The sequence below is a fragment of the Myotis daubentonii genome, chromosome 6 (genome assembly GCF_963259705.1).
Source record: "Myotis daubentonii chromosome 6, mMyoDau2.1, whole genome shotgun sequence".
Taxonomy (NCBI): Eukaryota; Metazoa; Chordata; class Mammalia; order Chiroptera; family Vespertilionidae; genus Myotis; species Myotis daubentonii.
The window spans coordinates 6,973,360-6,995,064 of NC_081845.1; the positions used below are offsets into that span (position 1 = coordinate 6,973,360).

The following is a 21,705-nucleotide window of genomic DNA, read 5'->3' on the forward strand; positions in this document are numbered from 1 at the left end:
GGTCAAAAGAAATTCTGTAAGATTTGCTGAAGGTTCTTGGAGAAGGTATCTGCACATATGCACACACATACATCCATACATATATGTACTTCCAATTGAGTGTATTAGATTAAACACTATTTTGAAATGTTAAATTAAAAATGTAAACAGCCGAGAGAGAAGCAAAAGTGAAGTCAGATCACTACTGAGCAACTGGAAAAATATTTACAAGAAAGAAATCAATCGGGCCCAAACACTCCCAACCAGAACAGGTACTTTGTTTAAGGAGCCTGAGTAGGCAGGTATTTGACAAGAAACCCAGGAAAAAGGAGTGCTCTATAACCACTTTGTTTTCCCACCAGAGCTACAAAAAGGAGTGGAGCGCTGTCTAAAGTAGCAGTCGCCAACCTTTCGAACCTCACGGACCACCAGTGGTACCCGGACCACCGGTTGGTGACCACTGCTCCAAAGGTTTCCTTAAACCAGCGGTGGCCAACCTTTCGGACCTCACAGATCACCACTTTAGACTCTAAAGCAGCGGTTCTCAACCTGTGGGTCGCGACCCCTTTGGCGGGCAAACGACCCTTTCACAGGGGTCGCCTAAGACCATCCTGCATATCAGATATTTACATTAAGATTCATAACAGTAGCAACATTACAGTTATGAAGTAGCAACGAAAATAATGTTATGGTTGGGCCACAACATGAGGTTTTGTATTTAAAGGGCCAGAAGGTTGAGAACCACTGCTCTAAAGTGCTAAGAGCAAAGGGAAAAGTAGTGAAGCATTCCTTTGGGAAACTTCGGAAAAACCACACCTTTCAGGACTGACCACGAAGTGTCAGCCTCATTCAATTCTCCAATCAACATTTTGTGACTGCTCGTAAGATTTAGTTATACTATTCCTACAGTGTCTTAAAATAATTTCCATCTGATGGTTAGCGCTTTAGAAGAGAATCAAGGCCTTACCCTTGTCTACACTTTTGGATTGCTAGGATAACAATCACCAGAGGCTCATGAGATGGGAAGCTAGGGCCTCATTCCCAGTTTCTCAGGTGCACACACCATCAGAATTTGTTCTTCATCTAGAAACATTCCCACATTCCCTACTTTTACTAGCAGTTTAGTGGAATTGCTTTTTTTTTTTTTGGGGGGGGGGACCCTTTGAAGACTGATTATTAGTTCAGAAATCAACCTTAGTTTGCCACTGATTAAAATGCAGACTGATTTTACTTCCCAGGAATATAAAGGTCTTGTTATGAGGAAAACTATAAGCACGCAGCTTAAATTTAAATGAAGGCTGTGAACTGTGAGTGTGGGCCGGTGTACTAGACACTTAGACTTCTCCATTAAGTCCCACATCTATAGCTTTAGGCCAACAAAGAAATTTAAAATAATCAATGTGGCAAAGAAAGATCAGATCTGTAAAACATTTTAAGAGACAGCCTTCTTCCATTTTAAGCTTACTAAATATATCAAGGTAACAATTGAATTTTACATTATCCACTGAAGAACCCAGCTGTTACTTTTTTCTGATAAGAAATTAAATTACTGCTTTGCATTTCGAAGTACAGATAACTATAGTTATTAGGGCGTTCTGTGTAAAACCAAGATCCCTACTATGTGTTCCTAAACTGGCTACAGTAGTAGTCAAGTAACTTCACTTCTCTTCCCCAAATAGATAATTTTTGAGATCTTACATTTTGCTTGACAGACTTACTCTGGGATAAAACAGCCCTGAATATGCTTTGCAAATTCAGTATCATATAGGAGAGCCTAATGAAATATTTTTAAAATCATTTTTCTAAATGTGGTTTCCCATTACAGTGTTAGGCCTTGAGTCAGACACATTTAAGAAAGTAGCTTACTTTGGTGACTAACAATTCTTTTTTAGCATGAATATATTCATGGGTAAAGTGTAAATTTTATCAGCCCTTTTCAAGTCCCCTGGGGAAAAAAATCTACTCTTAAAACTTGAGATCCTGCTACATCAGGAATATTTTTAACCAAATTGTTCTATCTGAACATAGACAGTTAACAAAGGAAGCATTCTAATTGTTCTTCCTGAAATTAGATCAGAGCCATCTCTCTCTGACAGGCAAGCCACTTGGGCCAGCAGGATGCCTGCCAGCGGCCTAATCAATCTGACAGCTGTGTTTAAAGGCTGGTACTGAGGACCAGAAACACAAATATAGCTCAAAGAGTTGATGCACTGGAGGTAGAAAAGCGTTAGACCTATAAAGCTCCAAGAACCACACAATTCCATTGTCTCCCATCTTTCCAGTTTGGGTTGTAATGTTCAAATCTGCGCAAATAATCCCTTAATTATTTGCACTTAATACACAGTACTGATTTGCATATCCCAAAAATCTCTATTTCCCACTATTGACAATTATAACAACAGGGACCTTATGTAGGGCTATGTGCCAGGCAGTGTTCTAAGTGCCTTGGAGCTCTTCAAATAAAAATCAGAATTATCCATTCAAATTTCTGTAAGCTAGAGGGGGCCTTGTTAAGATACCTGTTTAGTAAAGACCTATACAGCCATGTAACTTGAATTTCAGTCAGATACAAAGGTGTTTTTTACTTGATCAAATAAAGATTATGCTAGCTAATTCTATAAAAAATAGAAATGTATCAAGCTTATACTACTAGACAAATAAACTGTGAACTGGTAATTTATTTGGTAAATAAAAAATCTACTTCTAATAAACCACTGAAATGGCAAGTAGTCACATCACTTACTTAAGAGGGAATTTTTATGAGTAGACAAAACAGAAAGTGCTAATACTAGTTTTAAAAGACAAACGATGTAAGTGAAATGGAAAGGCTCACGTTGCACATTTCCAGGTTAGCTGTATGTACTGAGGGGTCTAAAAAAAATAACCCTCCACTTTTAAAAAGTAAACATTTTTTTAATGCAAGGATAATTCACAGTAAATTGATTCTTGGCTATAGAATACTAAAATTATTGGGTTTCCTTTGAAAAATTAACAAGACAAGAATATGGGCATTACTAAATTATCTAAAAAGTTAGGCAGTGCTATTTGTATGTAACAGTTTGCAATATTTTAAATTTGATTGTGATAATATCCATAGTAATTTGAAAACGGAATTCTATAAACATGTTTTGTCACTCTAAAATGTATCACCTTCCCCACTGTGTGTTTCCAAATGTAAAATGTCTATTTACTTAGATTTTAAATAGTTCTAGAACTTAAGGCCACAGGCTGTTAGGAATTGTGTCCTCCAAAAATATGTTGAAGTCCTAACTCCCAGTACCTCAGAATGTGACCTTATTTAGAAATATGGTCATTGCAGATGTAATTAGTTAAGATGAAGTCATACTGAAGTATGGTGAACCACTAATCAAATAGAACTGGTGTCCTTATAAGAGGAACATTTAGACACAGAGGGAAGAGGATGTGAACACACAGGACGGATGGCCTTGTGATGCCAGGGCAGAGACTGCAGTGGTCCCTCTAGGGCACCACGGACTGCGGAGAACTGCTTGAAGTCTGAAGAGGTAAGGAAGAATTCTCTGGAGACTTCAGAGAAAGCCTGGGCCTACCAACACCTTGGTTTCAGACGTCTAGCCTCTGGAACTTGGAGAAAATGAGTGTCTGTTGTTTTAAGCAACCCAGTTTTTGGTACGTCGTTACAGTAGCCCTCGGAAACTAACCGTCCCAGCCATCTAGTAAAATCTACCGTTCCAAAGGAGCATCTTTTAAGTATAACACAGCTCTGAAGTCAGCAACACCTGGGTTCAAACACCCACACAAATCAAAAGCTACGTGACCATGGACTTCTTTGAGTTTGCTTCTCTATTTGTAAAGAAGAAATAACAATCCTAGCTAACAGTGTATTTCTGAAGATAAATTGTGTAGTCTGCGACACAGAGGTTGAAAGTATTAGGTCTCTCCACCCCACACCCTCTCCTCTTTTCCAGTAATGAGATATATTTTAACCTGTGGTCACAGACTATTTGACTAACATTTCAGGAAGTAATATGATGAACACAGAGGGCTGTAATTAAAATATTAAATAAATTTCATTTTAAAAAATAGTCCTAAATGAAGTCCTAGTGGTTTTACTATTTAGAAATCTTTAAATCCTTATCCTGTGTATGACCACAGTGATACAAGATGTGAAGATCTGCAAAAACTTCTGAGATTGTGAAGTGCTATCTTCTCTTAACTACAAGGCTCAAAGTAAGATCCATCACCAAAGAAGGAAAGATCAATTCTTAAATAAGCGTTATCCTGTTACACTTGCAAAGGTTGTTACTTATTTAATACAAGTCTTGTGATTTTACTATAGTCTTACTAATGTGTAAACTGACCCGAGCTCAGTAATAAACACAAGAGTCATGTCATTAAAAAAGATTGTTCAAATGCAAGAACATTTTATTTCATGTAATAATCACAATATACGCAAAATAATAACTACTTTTGGTAAGATTAGTAGAAAGAGAAATATAACTCACAAGTATGATAAGCATGTTCCCTTGATGTATGTGTGCATTAGGCAGTAATGGCCTAAGAGTCATCTGCCCAAAGACTCTGAAAAAGGTGATCCAAGGCCAACACCATGACATGCTGTAGATTAAACTTTACATAAATCTAAGTTCAGTGGATTTAATAGAAGACTTGGAAAGAAAGAAAACCTAGAATCGGGTTATATATTCTAATAAAGTAAAATAACTGCAAATTAACTACTGACACCACAGACAGAGGCTAGTCTCTAAACTCTCTGAATTCACCAAGTGGTGACTAAAGACTAACACTGAATGTTTACTATGTATAACTTTACATCTCATTTAATTCAAGTCATGGAATATTCTTAATATAGGCGTTTTATACACAAGAAAAAAGGTGTTGGCTACACATATAGTATATAAATGCCAAATTTCGGAAAGGAGATGCCAAAGCTACATCTAAAATGTAAACTGGCTAGCAATCACTGGCTTTGCTTTGAATGTATCAAATCGTTTTAAAGTACAAGAGGTTTTAAAATCTTATTTAACTTGTGGGAAAAGGTGTTTTCAAAAGAAATCTTATTGAATACCAATGCATCAGAAACCTGCTTCCAAAATAGCAAGTAATGCCCTGGCCAAGTAGCTCAGTTGGTTGGAGTGTCATCCCAGCACACCAAGGTTGCAGTTTGGATTCCCGGTCAGGGCACATACAAGAAGCAACCAATGAATGCATAAATAAGTGGAACAACAAACTGATGTTTCTCTCTCTCAAAAAAAGAAATTTTTTTTAAACAGCAAATTATTAAGAAAGTTAACATTATGCCATGGTATAACCGTAAGAAAAAACAAATCCTGAACATAAAATCTAAGAAAATAAAGCTGCAGTGATTGCTTACAGCAAAAGAAGACAGCCCCATGTACGTATACTTGTAACCATGAGAACAGCAAGTTCAGTGTTTAACTGCAGCCCTACCCTAGAAGGACAAGCCTGGTGGGGCTGTTCCTCTTTATGGTTTTCTGCCTCAATTTGCCTGTCCTAAAGTGAAGAGGAACCTCTGGTGAGCCTCTGTGATGTGTGTCTGACACTTTATTAGGTGGTGCAGACTAATCTTTAATTTAATAGACCTGTGTTTCATTCTTTGCTCAAATATTTACAAGTTATAAGACCTTGGGAAGTCACTTGTGACTTCTTTCTAACTACCTCACAGGACTGCTGTGAGGATTATATTATGCAGGTAATAAAATTATTCTAGTTCCTGTCACATAATACATGTCCATTAAATATTAACTAATATCAATAAAAAAGCATGCCCTACAGATTAGCTATTAAGGAATGCACTTAGAGGCGCAGTAATTTTGTTCAAAGACATACATCTGGCAAATGTTAAAAAGCCAGTTTTGAAAACCCAAAGGCAGCAAAACCTGTGCCCTTATAACAAGCACCTCAATCTTGTTAGTCTTTCCCTTTGTTCCTCCTGCTTCTTCACCTGGTCTTTTACAGAAGAGAAACCTTATTTCATAGACGCAAGGAATTTAAATGCTGGAAATGAACTCAGAAATCATCAAGCCAAGGGGCAGGCAAGCTGCTTTCAACAGACAAATCCATTGGGTAGTTCTTGCCTGGAACAGAGGGTCAAAAGGAGGCTACGATGAGAAGGATTTGAAGATGCTGAGAAGGGAAGGAAAAAACAAGACAAAATAGTGACAGCTGCCCAAGGCAGGGCGAGTTGATAAGGGCATGGGGCAGGGGGTGGTTTTCAACACAGGTCAGCCAACTTCTACATGTCTGCCATTGCTCCGCAAGTGTAATATGCGCACTAAACTCATCGAATTCTCAGGGCTCAGAGTTACAAGTTCACTCTCTGCCATGTATTGAGCTCAGGGCATAAGCACTCTCTCAGCTTCCTTCATTACAGGTCATCCAACTATCCGACATTTCTCATACAATATAAAGTTAGCCCATTAGCGCAATCACACCCCATGATATACTTTATGTATTTTATAAATTACTTAGAGTATTTGCTCTATACCTTGATTAGAACAAGACAGTGTAACTGCAAGTGTATACATAGGATGAAAAGAATCGCATGAAAGAGGAGAGAATTAAGTAGAGAAGAAAATGTCTGGGCAAAGTTCATGGCGAAATACAATACTGACTTGCATTACTTTTTGATATGCAATCCACATCTTAGAAATCCCACTAATAACGCTACTTCTAGTCTCTGATAAAGTTAATGCTTACAGTTTTGTCTCATATGGGCTTTCTACATAACCAAAGCATTTTATTACATGGTATCAAGTAAATTTTTATTTGAGGTATCCTAAACAAAGTTTCACTTCAGTCAAAATTACTTCCTACAAAAACTATCTCATATGCTTCCTCCCATCCTTATCTGCTATAGTTCATTTTTAAATTAATGCTTGAGTTTAAAACATCTGTGATAACAGACTTCTCTGATTTTTTTATTCATCCTCCAACACCAGCTGCCACAATTAAGTACCTACTTTCTTGAAATACTAAAGATAATTGTGTATCACTCAAGTATTTTACTTTTCAAAATATTTTAAGAATCTCAAGTATTTGGTACATTAAATATTTATGTATTTTAATGTAGTGAAAGTGGGGGTACATGGGGGTTATGTGTGTGTGTGTAAATATGTATTGCCCCAGGAGATTCTGCACTAGTATGTTTGTGGTGACCCCCCAAACCCCCAAACTTTCAGAGCTCCACCAGTGATTCTATTATTCATTTCTTGCCTGAAAACCACAGAAGTAGTGTATTTCAAACTGCTTCCAATATGCATGCCACTATTTAAAGTATGCCCCCCAAAAGAAAACAATCTGGGCCATTAATTTTAAATTCTAATTCCAGAAAGTTTTGTTGGATCAAAGCACCTTGCTTTTAAATTTCCTATTATAAACTACAGTAACCTGATTTTTTTCTTCAAAAGTAAAAAATATAACTATCAACTTAAGTTATAGTTTAAAAGACGCTATATAAAACCACAGAATAAATTAAAACATTTATAATTCTCTGCCACACTACAGTATTTATGATTACTCATGTCATTTTTATTTTGCTTATCTTAAGAATATAAAGATACTGCTCTCCTCTTCTTTTATTTTTTTTAAAATATATTTTATTGATTTTTTACAGAGAGTAAGGGAGAGAGATAGAGAGCTAGAAACATCGATGAGAGAGAAACATCGATCAGCTGCCTCCTGCACATCTCCCACCAGGGATGTGCCCGCAACCCAGGTACATGCCCTTGACCGGAATCGAACCTGGGACCTTTCAGTCCGCAGGCCGACGCTCTATCCACTGAGCCAAACCGGTCTCGGCTCTCCTCTTCTATATTATGCAAAATATTTAAAAAGAAAAATGGTTTTTTTTGAAAGAGTTAAAAGCCCTTAAAATATGTTATTAATATAGCACCCAATAAAGTAATAATGAAGAAGGCACATAAGGTATAATAAATTTAATTGAATATTAAAATTTTCTTTTTCTTTTTTTTTAATATATTTTATTGATTTTTTTACAGAGAGGAAGGGAGAGAGATAGAGAGTTAGAAACATCGATGAGAGAGAAACATCGATCAGCTGCCTCCTGCACATCTCCTACTGGGGATATGCCCGCAACCCAGGTACATGCCCTTGACCGGAATCGAACCTGGGACCTTTCAGTCCGCAGGCCGACGCTCTATCCACTGAGCAAAACCGGTTTCGGCTAAAATTTTCTTTTTCATTAAAGGTTGTGCCCATCTAAAATACATGCATAAAGTTCAATAATGAATACCGCATTTCTTTGATTCTAAGATACTTTTTATATTTTAACATTTGTGAATTGGGTCTTATAATCAGTGACATGTTATATTGGAAGCATTTATTTTATTCCGAATGGTGCTTCTTACAATCAATGAAAAATGGCACCTTAGACCTGATGAACTGTTTATAGAAAATGCTTTTTCCAGTTAAAAGAGCAACTTTTTCTTTTTAAATGTAACACAATTGCCCCACACTCCAAACAACCCTAAATGTAGAGATCCATAAACTATAATCTTTGATACGAGTGAAAAATGGCCAATAAATTTAATGAAGCAACTAAATTATCAGGACAAAAGAAATGACTCTAGTAAGAATATAATAACTTAAATAAGTAACAAATTTTACCAATGAATTATTATATAATTTCCAGAGGTTTAAGCAAGTAATTTTATACTATGCAATCTTCCTGTTTTCTAAGTATTTGTCTGCCCTATGTGTAGACATAAAAATTAGAATAAAGGTGCATTCCACCTATAATATGCTGCAGATAGAGACTACTTTGCTGTAAAATAAGTTTCTACCTACCATACAAAAGATCAAAGTACAGTATATACATTTATGCTAAGGACAGAGCCAATGTTTAATGAAATGTTTAAAGACATAAAAACTATTTAAATATTAATGTCTATTAATACTGCAGGCTACTGATACTGCAGAAAGTCATATCATACTCTCTCTAACAATCACAAATCAACATTATGGTGTATAATGCCGATAATGCCTGTAGCACTTTAATCATTTTATTAAAGTAAAGTGGTTAGGTTACTCCTTGTAAATTTCTAGTTGCCAGCATTTTAGTGACAGCACTGTGACCTAAAGCATCAAAAGTGTGATAGGTCCTATGTCAAACTTATCAAAGACAATTAACTCTTCTGTGCATCATTTTTTAAAAATTTGAACATAAATATCAATTTTGAAAATTCAGTATGAAAATGATTAGTATCCTTTCACTTAAATATTCAACAAAACAAGATCACTGTGAGAATAAGTACACAAATTTTTTTCAGCTACGTTAAGAGCGTCACACATTTCAAGATAGGTTTCTAGATTCTGTACTGATAAATGACGAGGAAACTTGCACCACTACAATCTTCCAGCCAGTGTAATACCTGCACATGTCTTGTTTTTAAGTTTGCACATGAAGGCCCAACAGCAATTTGAAAAGTCTGGGATTAGAAGCCAGTGAAAAGTCTCACATTCTTTCCTATTACCTATTCTAAGTGCATGTCATTTAATATTAATAATGGTAAATGCAACTAAAGGAGTCTGAGAGACACTCCAGTCAATGTAATTTCCTTGAGGACAAGGCAAATCTTTCCCAAACATTAAAATTTTGTGCCTTTGTCACAGTTTTCCCTGTTGGAAACCAATTCAAATTATTGAACTGAACTGAGTTACCTTAAAAATAAACACCAAATTCCCCCTCTCAACCACTTTTCCAAATAACAAAGTAAAGAATGTACTATTTCTATTTCAGAATCTGTAAGAAGAAAAGACTTTCTTTTTGGCCAGGAACCATAAAGACCTATAGCTCTCTAGGTCATCAAACACAGTTAGCAAAAACATCCAATTTTAAATAGCTGGTATGATCTTATCATGGGGCTGGGGTTATTTTTGACAAACCTAACTTAAGACTTCTACATAAATAGAGCAAATGATGAATTGTTGGGAATGCACAGGAAACTAGGACCAAATGAAAGCTATCATTAGAAATGAAAAAACACCAATGGTTTTATACATATGTGTATACATACGTAAAACCCAAAGGAGACACAAGCAATAAATAAATGAAAACGAAAAAAAAAATAACAGAAACCAAGACCAAATTTTTCTGCTACTCAGTTACCTTGGAGATTAATCTGAACAGTGTTACCCAGAGCCTGCAGAACACACGATAGACACTTTGTTCCTGGTATACAAAGTAATGTTTTTAAATCCATCAACAACACTCTACATTTTGTGCCATTAAGATACTCACGTCAGGCAAGTGGCCAGCAAGTACTTTAGTACTAGCACTATCTATGCAGAATAGTAAATATAATGTGAAACAACACAATGCAAGCATTTATATGAAATGTGGGCCCATGCTAAATCTGGCTTCATGATTAATTATTTATTTTTTAAATTAGCAAACGGCCAATGTATTTCTTTATAGTATTTATTTTCCCCTTTTTAAAGGCTAAGAGCTGTAACTATGAGCAATGTCAAATTTACCTAATTCTATTCAGTTTTTAAAAAGTATTTTATTATCTAAACTATCAACATCTATATTTCTCTGTATGTGCATGAATATAGACATACAGAGAAACAAAATAACCTATGACTCACACAATAAATATACACAGATTTTATATACAAACTAATGAGACTGCATGATTTTTATATTAAAGTACATGCTTTTCCACCAAAGTTCTTCATTGTTATTAGGAGTAAGAGAAACCTTTTGCAACTAAGCACATGCAGCTAACGATTCAGGGTTTTAAGAATTTGTAGGTTAAAAAAATACAATTCCTAGAACACTGTTATCAAACAAATAAGTTTTATTGGCATCTAAAAACAAAATTCACCCAACATTGAAACGTACTTTAATATTTATGTTGTTGTTTTCTTTTCACTCACTGCAGTATGAGGAACAAATCACAAACACTTACTTTGGAGAAACAGAGACCATAGTGTATGTAGATTTTACAAAATCACTTTTTAAAATCTCTGTATTGTGCTCCTCAAATACCTAGAGCCAGTCTTTGCAGAAAATATCACAGCTTTGTCTATTACCTTAAAATTCTGCAGCAGCCTAAAGATATGGGTAAGATATACCACGGCTTGCTATTCTGAAATATACCTATTACCATATCCAACCTAATAGTAGTATCTAAAAAATCCTTTCTTCCATAGGAAGTCTCTGACAAGCTGTTATTCATTTCCTTGAAGTTAAAAGAATCTGGGGGCAACATTTATATTTTGTCAGAAAAATAAAAAATGTTTACCTATCATGTTCATATTAAGAACAATGTCTATACAAGTCAGTTGTACAATTATTTTAAGAGAAAAGTGAACATGAACATCAGATTAACTTAATTCTGGCAGACAAAAGTGAACAACTATGGTCCAGTCAGCCATTAATCTATTACAGAGAGATGACAACTTTACAAAAGGTATCTTTTTACCTACTGAGTGATGATTATGTCCCCTCAGTTTCTGTGTTTTCTACCACTGGTTCACTTTCTACATCAGCAACTGTGTCACTCTTCTCCTTGTTTATTTCATTTGAAGATGTCAGTTTTTCATAAAGTTCAGGTTCATTCTGTACTGGTAAAGGTGGTGGTTGAGCATGTCTCTCAGCATTTTCACCATTAACCTGAGGCACGTTATCACCTTTTCGTTGAGAAGTGGCCCCTTCAAAGAAATCAAAAACCCGAGCATGAGGAGGGGGGACCCAGGTGTTTTGAATTCTATCTCGTCCAAGACGATTTCCATTCATTTCTCTGCAGAAATCAAAATCTCTGTCATCCCTATCCCTCTGCCTCTCCCAGTGTCTTCTGCGGTCATCAAAATCTCTGTGAACTTCTTGAAATCCTCTGTTCCAAGGACCACTTCTGGGATCAAATCGATAGCTTCCAGACCGAAATCTCCCTCTTTCTTCATGTAAGCCTTTTGGACCAGCAAAGACAGGTAGAACCCGATGCTCTCTCTCATCAAAATCTCTATGCCCCCATGGCTTCTCAGGAGTAAAGCCAAAGTGGTCTCTTCGACCAAGATGATCCATGCCCGGCCTCACAAGATTCTCTCTAATATCTACAGGAGGTCTTACAAAATGATCCCTGCCATCTAATGGAGGCCTTCCAGGACCATCTCTGGGATCTACAGGCCGCCCAATCACATCCCTAACATCCACTGGGGGAGGTCTACTCATGCTTTCCCTGGTTTCTATAGGAGGAAACCTGTAATCTCTATCGCCTTCCTGTTGAATGTTATCATTTCCAAGCGGTATCCTTTTTTCTGGATTAGCAATATTGTCTATACTTTGCCTTCCAGGAATTAGAAAAGGTCTTTCTGGCTGACTAAAAATATCTCCTGGAGGAAAAGGACCACGGGGAGGTGGATGAAGAGCTGAATCAAGCATCGATGGGGGAGGGAGTCCTCGCTGGGGTGGAATTCCAGGCTGTAGCAAAGGGAATCTTGGTCCAGGTGCCTGCGGCATTAGTCCTGGACGGAGGTCTAACATTGGCATTACAGGCATCCTTTGATTAGAGAGATGTAAAGGGGGTAAATTTTGAGGCCCACCGGGTGGCTGTGTTCCCAAAGGTCCAGATGTATTTAGAACATTGGGTGGCTGTACTCCTATAAGTCCAGAATTGTTAGGGAGACTGGGGGGTAGTACTCCCATAAGTCCAGAATTACTCGAAACACCGGATGGTTGTATTCCCAAAATTCCAGAGTTATTTAGAATATTTGGTGGCTGGGCTCCAATAATCCCAGAACCACTGGAGACGTTAGATGGCCGGACTCCAAGCATTTCAGAATTACTTGGTGCATTTGGTCTCTGAACTCCAAGAATTCCAGAATTGTTTGTCACATTTGGCGGCTGTCCTCCTAAAACTGCAGAGCCACTTGGAATATCATTTGGAATCACTAAAATGGAAAGGGGAGAAAAAACAAAAAACAAACATTATTCTGGTATAAAAAGAAAACTAATGCTATAATTTCTAGCAGTTAGCTTAGAGTTAATCAGCTAAATTCAAAGTATACTAAATACTAAGTAAGAATTATAGCTAAAATTAATACCAGTTATAGTAAAATTTAAATATTAAACATGATCTTTAAGTTAACAAAAATGCCAGGTTTTATACTGATTTGCCACCTTTAACCACAATTCTTAATATATATACTAACCGTGGTGCCAAAAAAAAAAAAGGACTTGTTGCTTTCAAACACCATATTTATTTGTAGACCTGGCTAAATAATACCTGTCATAAGTAAGTTATTTATACTTAGTATGTGTTCATTTTTATCGTTTTGTAGGTATTCATATTTTGTGCAATCTTATTTTGATAACACATTAAATCAGTCCCATTAAGCAAAAGAAAAAAATAAGTAGAGGGAATGAGGTCTCAATGGAAAGGTGTCAAAATCTACACTATCCTGAACAGAATAACAAATTTGTTTTTAATATAAATTTTAAAGGATAGTGATCTTTTTAAAAACTGCATTTCAATATTTGTGCATTAAACTCGTTACAAATGCATGGCACCTTGGAATTAAACACCACTATATAGAAGCAGTACTTAGGATTTAATTATGTGTTTCTGGGGATTTTCATTTTAGTTTTTACCTGATCTGGTGTTTTCACCAGAAGAGATCTGGTGATCTATAAGATGAGGTACTTTTTCTTCAGGCTCTGCTTGTTTAGGGGGAGGATTAAAAACAGTTCCAGCTGGCAAAGTGGAAGGAGCAAGACTGCTGGCAACAGAACCACCTGGTAAAACAAGGCTACCAAATCCAACCTCTTTCACAGTTTCTGGAGTCATGGATAATGGCGGCTGCACCAAAGCTGTTTAAAGAGTGAGAGACTGTATTTCAGACTTAATTATCTCATCATTCATGTGCTAAGTTAAAATATTAACCATGAATAACAATGGCCTTGCCAAACTTTTAAATGACTCCCTATCCTCTCTCCCCAATTGTTTGGTATGGTTGCTCAATTAACAACATACAGTGGGTCCTCACTTAAGGTTGTCAGTAGGTTCTGTGACTTTAAGATGGTGTAACTAACCATAGGCTAGTTGATATAAACAAGTGTTAAGTTCCTAAGGATCTCATAAACATTGTAACCAAACAACATTGAGTGAAACGAAGTGACTTGAGGACCTTCCTATTGGAATTTTCTTCTGGTCCCTCTATTTCATTTATAATAAAAACTACATTCTTTCATAGCACCCCTGTATTACTTAGCATAGTGGTCGGCAAACTACAGCTCGCGAGCCACATGCGGCTCTTTGGCCCCTTGAGTGTGGCTCTTTCTAAGCCTTAGGAGTACCCTAATTAAGTTAATAACAATGTACCTACCTATATAGTTTAAGTTTAAAAAATTTGGCTCCCAAAAGAAATTTCAATCGTTGTATTGTTGATATTTGGCTCTGCTGACCAATGAGTTTGCCGACCACTGACCTAGCACACTGTGTAATAACTGATGCTTAAAATGACAAATGAGTCACCATAAAGATAAAAATGTTATTTTTTAATTAAAAAATTTTTTAGAAATATTTGCACAAAAATGTTTAGTAAAATAAGGACCAGTAACTTAAGAAAATCTCAACAATACAAAAAATATTCATAATTTTCCAAGGAAGCTAGCACATGTATCTCTGAATATATAGAAATGATTAGTGCAGACTGGCAAATATGTATAAGAATGAATATCCACCCAATTCCCCTGAAATTAGAATGGGCTGGGGTTCTTATATTCACAACTCTTTGTAAAATGAGGTTAGGAGCTCATCAGATGGGAGGAGATAAAGTGGACTGCAAATTAAAAAGGCATAAACATTCCATTTAAAAGGATGTGTAGAAACCCCCTAAGTGTTTATATTATTTATATGTTAAAAAACAAATTAAAGGACTATAAAACCACACTCAAGCAATTAGAATTTTCAGCCCAATTTTTATCACAATACTATTAAATCATTTATTTGGGGATTTTAGGAACTGTGTTATCCTCGTATTTAGCTCTAAATGATCTGGACAAACTGTTAGCACATAAGAAAGCTATAAAACCACCTGGGCTCACAAATGCAAATTTTAATAATTAAATGAGATCGAGTGAGTAAATAGGAGAGTATCTGAAACACAATGGTATTTCCTTTTCTCCATTATTTTTATCCCGGACTTTCCAAAATGAAGAAATTAAGAAGAAATAATTAAAAGGTAGGCTCTAGGATGAGTCTATATGAATAGTGAATTCAGATATAGCTTCTGAGTGGGAGCAGGGTGGAATGGGTCAATGGGAGAAAAGGTGGGACATCTGTAATACTTTCAACAATAAAAATAAATTAAAAAAAAAAATTTTTCCCAGCCCAGCAAGTGTAGCTCAGTGGTTGATCATCAACCCATGAACAAAGAGGTCAAAAGTTCGATTCCCAGTCAAGGCACATGCCTGGATTTCAGGCTTGAATCCCAGTTTCTCTATCCCTCTTCCTTCCTCTCTTAAAAAAAAAAAAAAAACACAAAAAACAAACAAACAGACAGACAAACAAAAACCAATAAAAATATTTACATTACTTTTAAAAAACTTATCAGGAAGACTAAACGATTCTTCCTACTTAACCAACCAACAAAACAAAAAAAGAAGAATCCTAATACGATCTAAACCAGGGGTGGGCAAACTTTTTGACTCGAGGGCCACAATGGGTTCTTAAACTGGACCAGAGGGCCGGAACAAAAGCATGGATGGAGTGTTTGTGTGAACTAATATAAATTCAAAGTAAACATCATTACATAAAAGGGTACGGTCTTTTTTTTTTTAGTTTTATTCATTCCAAACGGGCAGGATCCGGCCTGTGGGCCGTAGTTTGCCCACGGCTGGTAAACACTAAAAGAGAGTTAAGAGTTTAAAAATATAAGAGAAATAGATATTATCAAAAGGGGAGCTCTCTACCATATACACTCTCTTTACAATAAAGTCCACCAGGCCATCATTGGTGGAAACTAAGAAGCTCTCAGAAAGTGATGTAATCATCTCAGAAGATACAGAGGCAATATCAAAGGTCTTTCATTGTCAGAAATGGAGCAGTCTGCCCAAGGGGGATTCAGTGGTTGAGCATCAACCTATGAACCAAGAGGTCATGGTTCGATTCCTAGTCAGGGCAAATGCCCAGATTGCAGGCTTGATCCCTGATAGGGGTGTGCAGGAGGCAGCCAATCAGCGATTCTCATCATTGGTGTTTCAATCACTTTCTTCCCCCCAACCCCTTCCACTCTAAAATCAATAAAAATATATTTTTTAAAAAAGAAAATGGAACTAAAATGCAAAGAGAAAAGTGAATGCAACTGCTTGGAAGCAAACATCCATAATCCATAAACACTTAAGAAAATGAGGAGAAAGTAGTGGGAGGGAAAGGGAGAGAAAGAAGAGGAGAAATAAGAGAAATCCTCTCCAGCTTCAACCATTGGATAGCACTGGAATTAATATAGAACTCATTACTCTGAAAAAAAAGGCATTTACAGGAAATAAGTTAGCATCTACATGTACAACTAACTGTATGTCAAGGTAACTACATACACTTAGATGATAAGAGGAAGTTTTTCTTTATAGAAAAATTCGAGTTAAGCAATATGCAAAGAATTATAAAATTTGAAAGACCACCACTTTGAAATGAATGAAAATTAGATTTAAGTAATAGTGATCAATGGATGGAAACCATAGAATACAAATTTGAGGGAAACGTTTTTAATCACCAGGCTCCAATACCTGAATGCTCTGATGCATCTCAACATCATTTAAAGTGGGAAAAGAAGGCACTGCATGGCTCCTGAGGTGATGCACCACACCTTTAAGGATTCTCACCAAAAAAGAAGCAAGCCTTTGGTGCTAAAAACTTCCTATTCATAGGAAATTCAAGGAGATAGAGGGACAAATTCAATACCATCAACAAAAAAACCCAAATACATCATTTGGAATCCTGCATAGAGAAGATAACTATTTCTTTAATCAATCAAATGTATTAAGAATTTAAAAAGAGCCCAGCTGGTATGGCTCAGTGGTTGAGCATCAACCCATGACCAAGAGATCACCAGTTTGATTCCCGGTCAGGGCACAAACCCAGGTTTTGGGCTCAACCCCCAGTAAGGGGTATGCAGGAGACAGCCAATTGATGTTTCTCTCTCACATGGATGTTTCTATCTCTCTATCCCTCTCTCTTCCTCTCTCTAAAATCAATAAAAACATATTTTTTAAAAAAAGAATTGAAAAAGAAAGGGAGGTTTGGGCAGTATTACTCTAGATTAAGATATTTAATACATACACACACAAAAATAAGATGTAGAGACCCTTCTTTGAATTTTGGCTAAAACAAACCAATTATAAAAAGACATTTTGAGACAAGAAAGCCAATCTGAACATGGACTGACATATGATATTGTTAAATTTTTTAGAAATCATTTAACAACAACAACAAAATGTGTTTCTAAAAATTTTCATAATAAAAAAGAACAATACTTCAAAAGAATGAGAAACAACACATTAACACTCCATGAATTAAGAAAATCCTAAAACAGAAAACTCACATGTTGGTACTACTGGTGGAATAGTAGGCGGTGGTACAACAGGTGGTGGAACTGGAGGTGGCATAAAACCTACATGGGGAAAAAAAGACCCAAAATAAAATAGCATAAGAAAAGTTACTTCTTTTAAAGCAAAGATTTCAACAGCTATAAATCAAATTCTACATCCTTAAAAAAGCCTTTTATTACTACAATCTCATATTTGTGAATGTACTTTCCATTTTAAAAATTATTTTTATATATACTACCTTATTTGATCCTTAGTAAAGTATAGAGTGTGCTAAAGCAATGCACAGAGGTCCTCATCAAGAGAAAGTTCTGTGACACTCTCTACAATGCTATCAAATTAAAGGTTACAAGCCAGGAAACCTGTTTATATGTTAACATGGTGACTACCTGGGGAGTTAAACATTGCATTTCAAGCTGCTGATAACATTATATGCAACAATGTCATCTGTGAAAGGTGCTACTATATTTATTTGATAAATATAATGTTTACCTACTAGATAAGGTATTTATTTTCCTTAATCTTGGATGTTACTATATTATGTTTTGAGCACTGAAATAAATCTCCAATTTAATATTGGCTATTTGATGATTTTCAATACTAAATGATCAAACTATAAATCTGTTTCCTTGAATTTTTAAAATACAGAACTATTATTAAATTGAATTAAAAAACAGTTGCTGAAGATAAGAAAAAAAAAGAGATGTGATTTTCAACAAATGAATGCTCGACAATGACTTTATAAAGTCTGAGCGGTATGGTTTTTGAAATAATCAGTTTAAAATATCTTCTGAAAATAAGTTTTAATCACAAATACTGAAAATTTTGACAAAATTGTCAAATACTTAAAATATACAAAAATAAAATTCTTATTAAAATCTGCATCAATTTCAAATTAACGTAGTAAACTGTAATTTTAAAACTTTGTCATAAGACAAACAAATTACAAGCATTTTCAGACAATGAATTCATTTTTTGGCCTTGTTAGTATTTTTTAGAAACTCTATTCAATAGCTAAAAGCTTAAATTACAAATATCCAAGTATAGTACCTTGTTTGTTAAAATAGACAAATAATTCTATATAAGCAATTACTTATATTTAATTAATATGTGTTATTTAAGTAATCTATAGTTTTTACCTAGAAACACTGATTTCAAGAGCTTTTGTTTATCATCAATTAGATCAAAAATGCATTATGAATTCAATTAGCATTTTAAGATATTATTTCTAATGTCAAAATGGAAACCCTAATGATTTTTTGGAGAAAAATCTATATAATTTAATACACACTTTCCAATGAATAATAACTGTAAAGAACTAATATATAACAATTTCATCATAAATATTAAATTATTTTAAGAGCACTTCAATGATTTTAAAGGATTCCATTTCTTCTCTGTCAATGCTTCTTAACGTGTGGTCCCCAACAAAGAGGCTGACCAGCGATTTGTGCTTTAACATACCTTCCCAGTGATTCCAACATGCTAATGTTTAAAAAATCACTGCACTATAGCCTTTTAACCTGGAAAAAGAAATGATATTATAGAGTTCCATTAATAAGACAAAAACTCCTTACCAGGAGGTGGTTGTGAAGGGTTAAAACTTGCTCGTAGAAAAGGAGGTGGAGGTATTGGACTGAATCCAGGAGGAGGAACCGGCATTGACACAGGAAATGCTGGTGGGACTAAACTAACTGTAGGCACAGCTGGTGCTACTGGAATCTTTGTGGATAGAAAATAAAAAGTCCATAAATCATTTTATCCATCTGCAATGATTACATCTTTGTAAAGGTAAATTATTTCTATTTCTTGTTTAGGAAGGTAACAAATACCATTATATTAAGCTGCTTTGTTCCTTTCCTTTTTGAATACTTGTAAAAGTCAATCTACTTGGGGTAAAAGCAAGGCACTATTTTTCAACAGATAGTGTATGTGGAGATTGTGAAATCGATCTTATATTCAAGTGATATAAAGTAATGGCACCTATTTGAATAGTGAATATAAGGCTCAATTTTAAATTGCCACCTCCCAGTAAGTTTATAGTATCTAACTCTGTTATGCAACCTAGGAAGCATGTCAATACAGCTTTAAAATTACTCCAATTTCTCATAAGTTTATTTTCTACTCCTAGCATAAATACCTTGTACTCATCCTAGGTACAATAATCCCCAAATATTTAACTGCATTATAGCCATACCTCTCTTCTAAAATTCCTATTATATTAACAGTCTATTCAACATCTTAACTTTGTTGTCTAAAAGATACTTCATATGCACAAAACTTAACTAACTTCCAATTGTCCTCCCCCAAAAAATGCTTTCCAGTTTTCCCCATTCTCAGATAACAGTAACTCCATCTTTCCAATTTCTCAGACCAAAAACCTTCCCTCTGCTCTTTTCTCACAACTCAAATCTAATTGTGCCATGAGGTTTCATTGGTGATAACATCAAAAGACACCTAGCATCTGACTACTTCTCATTCCCTCCACTGCTATCAGTCTACTAGTCTAAGCCACCATCATCTCTCACTAGGATTGCTCTCACTGTCTTTTCACCGGTCTCCCTTGCTTTTATCAATGCCCACAAGTCTATTCTCAAAATAGTAGCCAGCACAATCCTTTAAAACTTTAAGCCAGATCAAGTCACTTCTTCCTTCAAAATCCTCCAAAGAATCCACAACCCAGATTGAAAACCAAAGTCTTTCTAGACGTGTCCTTTCTATACTAGTCTAGCCTACTTGCTGTTCCTCGAACACACCAAGCATGAGCCTTTTCCTTGGATAGCCAAATGGTTATTATATAAGATTGTCGCATCTACCCAAGCTGATCATCCTTATACTATCTTTTTCCTTCCATAGTATCTCATAAACTTATTTTATATTTTCTGTCTCCCTTTTGGAGAACAAAAGCTCTGTTAAGGGCAGGGATTTGTGGTTTGTTTTTGTTTTTTTCAGTGATGTATCCTAATCTCAAGTGCCTAAAACAATAAATACCACAGAGCAGGCAATCAGTAATCATCTGTTTTATAAATAAGTATTTATATATGAATTAGATCATTTCTAAAAATTCTTCTTAAAAAAGTGTTCGTGTAAACTCTTAGTTATTGCATTTTGGACAATTTCCTCCAGGTTTTAGAAAGTAAATACATGAGTAAAAACAGAAATGTAAAACAACACATTCAACAACAAAAACACCCAGCACTAACCTGTAACACAGCAACGGGTGGAGGAAAAACCTCTGCCTGGGTTGTGACCACTGTTTCCTTTTCAACAGGAGGTGGGCTCTGAGTTGTCTGGACCGTCTCTTTAACAGGTTCTGAGCTTTTCACAGTTTCCCATTCTAAACAAAATATTTGAAATTGATTTCCTCTAGGTAAGTGCAACTTTTCATTTTATTTCTATGTATACGCTTATTTCATGCTTGCCTAAGTCCTTCACCTACCTTGGCACATCTGTCTTTTTTCTTTTTTTTTTAAATATATTTTATTGATTTTTTACAGAGAGGAAGGGAGAGAGATAGAGAGTAAGAAACATCGATGAGAGAGAAACATCGATCAGCTGCCTCCTGCACATCTCCTACTGGGGATATGCCCGCAACCCAGGTACATGCCCTTGACCGGAATCGAACCCGGGACCCTTCAGTCCGCAGGCCGACGCTCTATCCACTGAGCCAAACCGGTTTCGGCGGCACATCTGTCTTTAAGATGGGTCCATAGCTATAGGTGACAATTTAGGTTTTGCCCAGATAAATCTAATTAGGACACTAAGGAGGAGACCAAAGAAGCATGACACGAGATACAAATGAAAAACACTAAAATATTTGGTGTAAAGAAAACACTTAGAAGGGATATAATACATATGTATCTCAAAGGCTGTCTGACATAAGAGGAACCAACCTATTCTATATTTTGTCACAAGGGAAAACCAACAAGAACTAACCCAATACCAAAAAATATTTCTGAAAATACAGCGATGCAAAAATAGAATGGTCTAATGGTTCCTCCAATGATTCTCCATCTCCCTCAGAGTAAGGATCAAAGTCATTATAATGACTAATAAGACTTTACATGAGGTCACCCCTCTGCATCTCTCTGACTTCATCTCCTACTACACACTCCTCACTTACTTTGCTCTCAAGCCAT

General features: G+C 35.7%; 1 protein-coding gene across 12 annotated transcripts in view; it reads right to left on the reverse strand.

Annotated features, from left to right (window-relative positions):
* SCAF8 (SR-related CTD associated factor 8) overlaps nucleotides 1-21,705 on the reverse strand; it is an 85,283-nt gene that overhangs the window by 4,809 nt on the left and 58,769 nt on the right. For 7 of the 12 annotated variants that reach the window (XM_059699982.1, XM_059699979.1, XM_059699976.1 and 4 more), the window contains 5 exons: nucleotides 20,770-20,903; nucleotides 19,144-19,288; nucleotides 17,563-17,631; nucleotides 13,613-13,831; nucleotides 10,803-12,912 (listed from right to left, as the gene is read on the reverse strand). In XM_059699982.1, the coding sequence (XP_059555965.1) occupies nucleotides 11,462-12,912; nucleotides 13,613-13,831; nucleotides 17,563-17,631; nucleotides 19,144-19,288; nucleotides 20,770-20,903 (2,018 nt within the window). In that variant the 3' untranslated portion in view covers nucleotides 10,803-11,461. Of the gene's footprint in view, nucleotides 1-4,352; nucleotides 6,124-10,802; nucleotides 12,913-13,612; nucleotides 13,832-17,562; nucleotides 17,632-19,143; nucleotides 19,289-20,769; nucleotides 20,904-21,705 lie in introns of those variants that run through there. The other 5 variants (XM_059699978.1, XM_059699977.1, XM_059699983.1 and 2 more) reach the window with 5 other exon arrangements.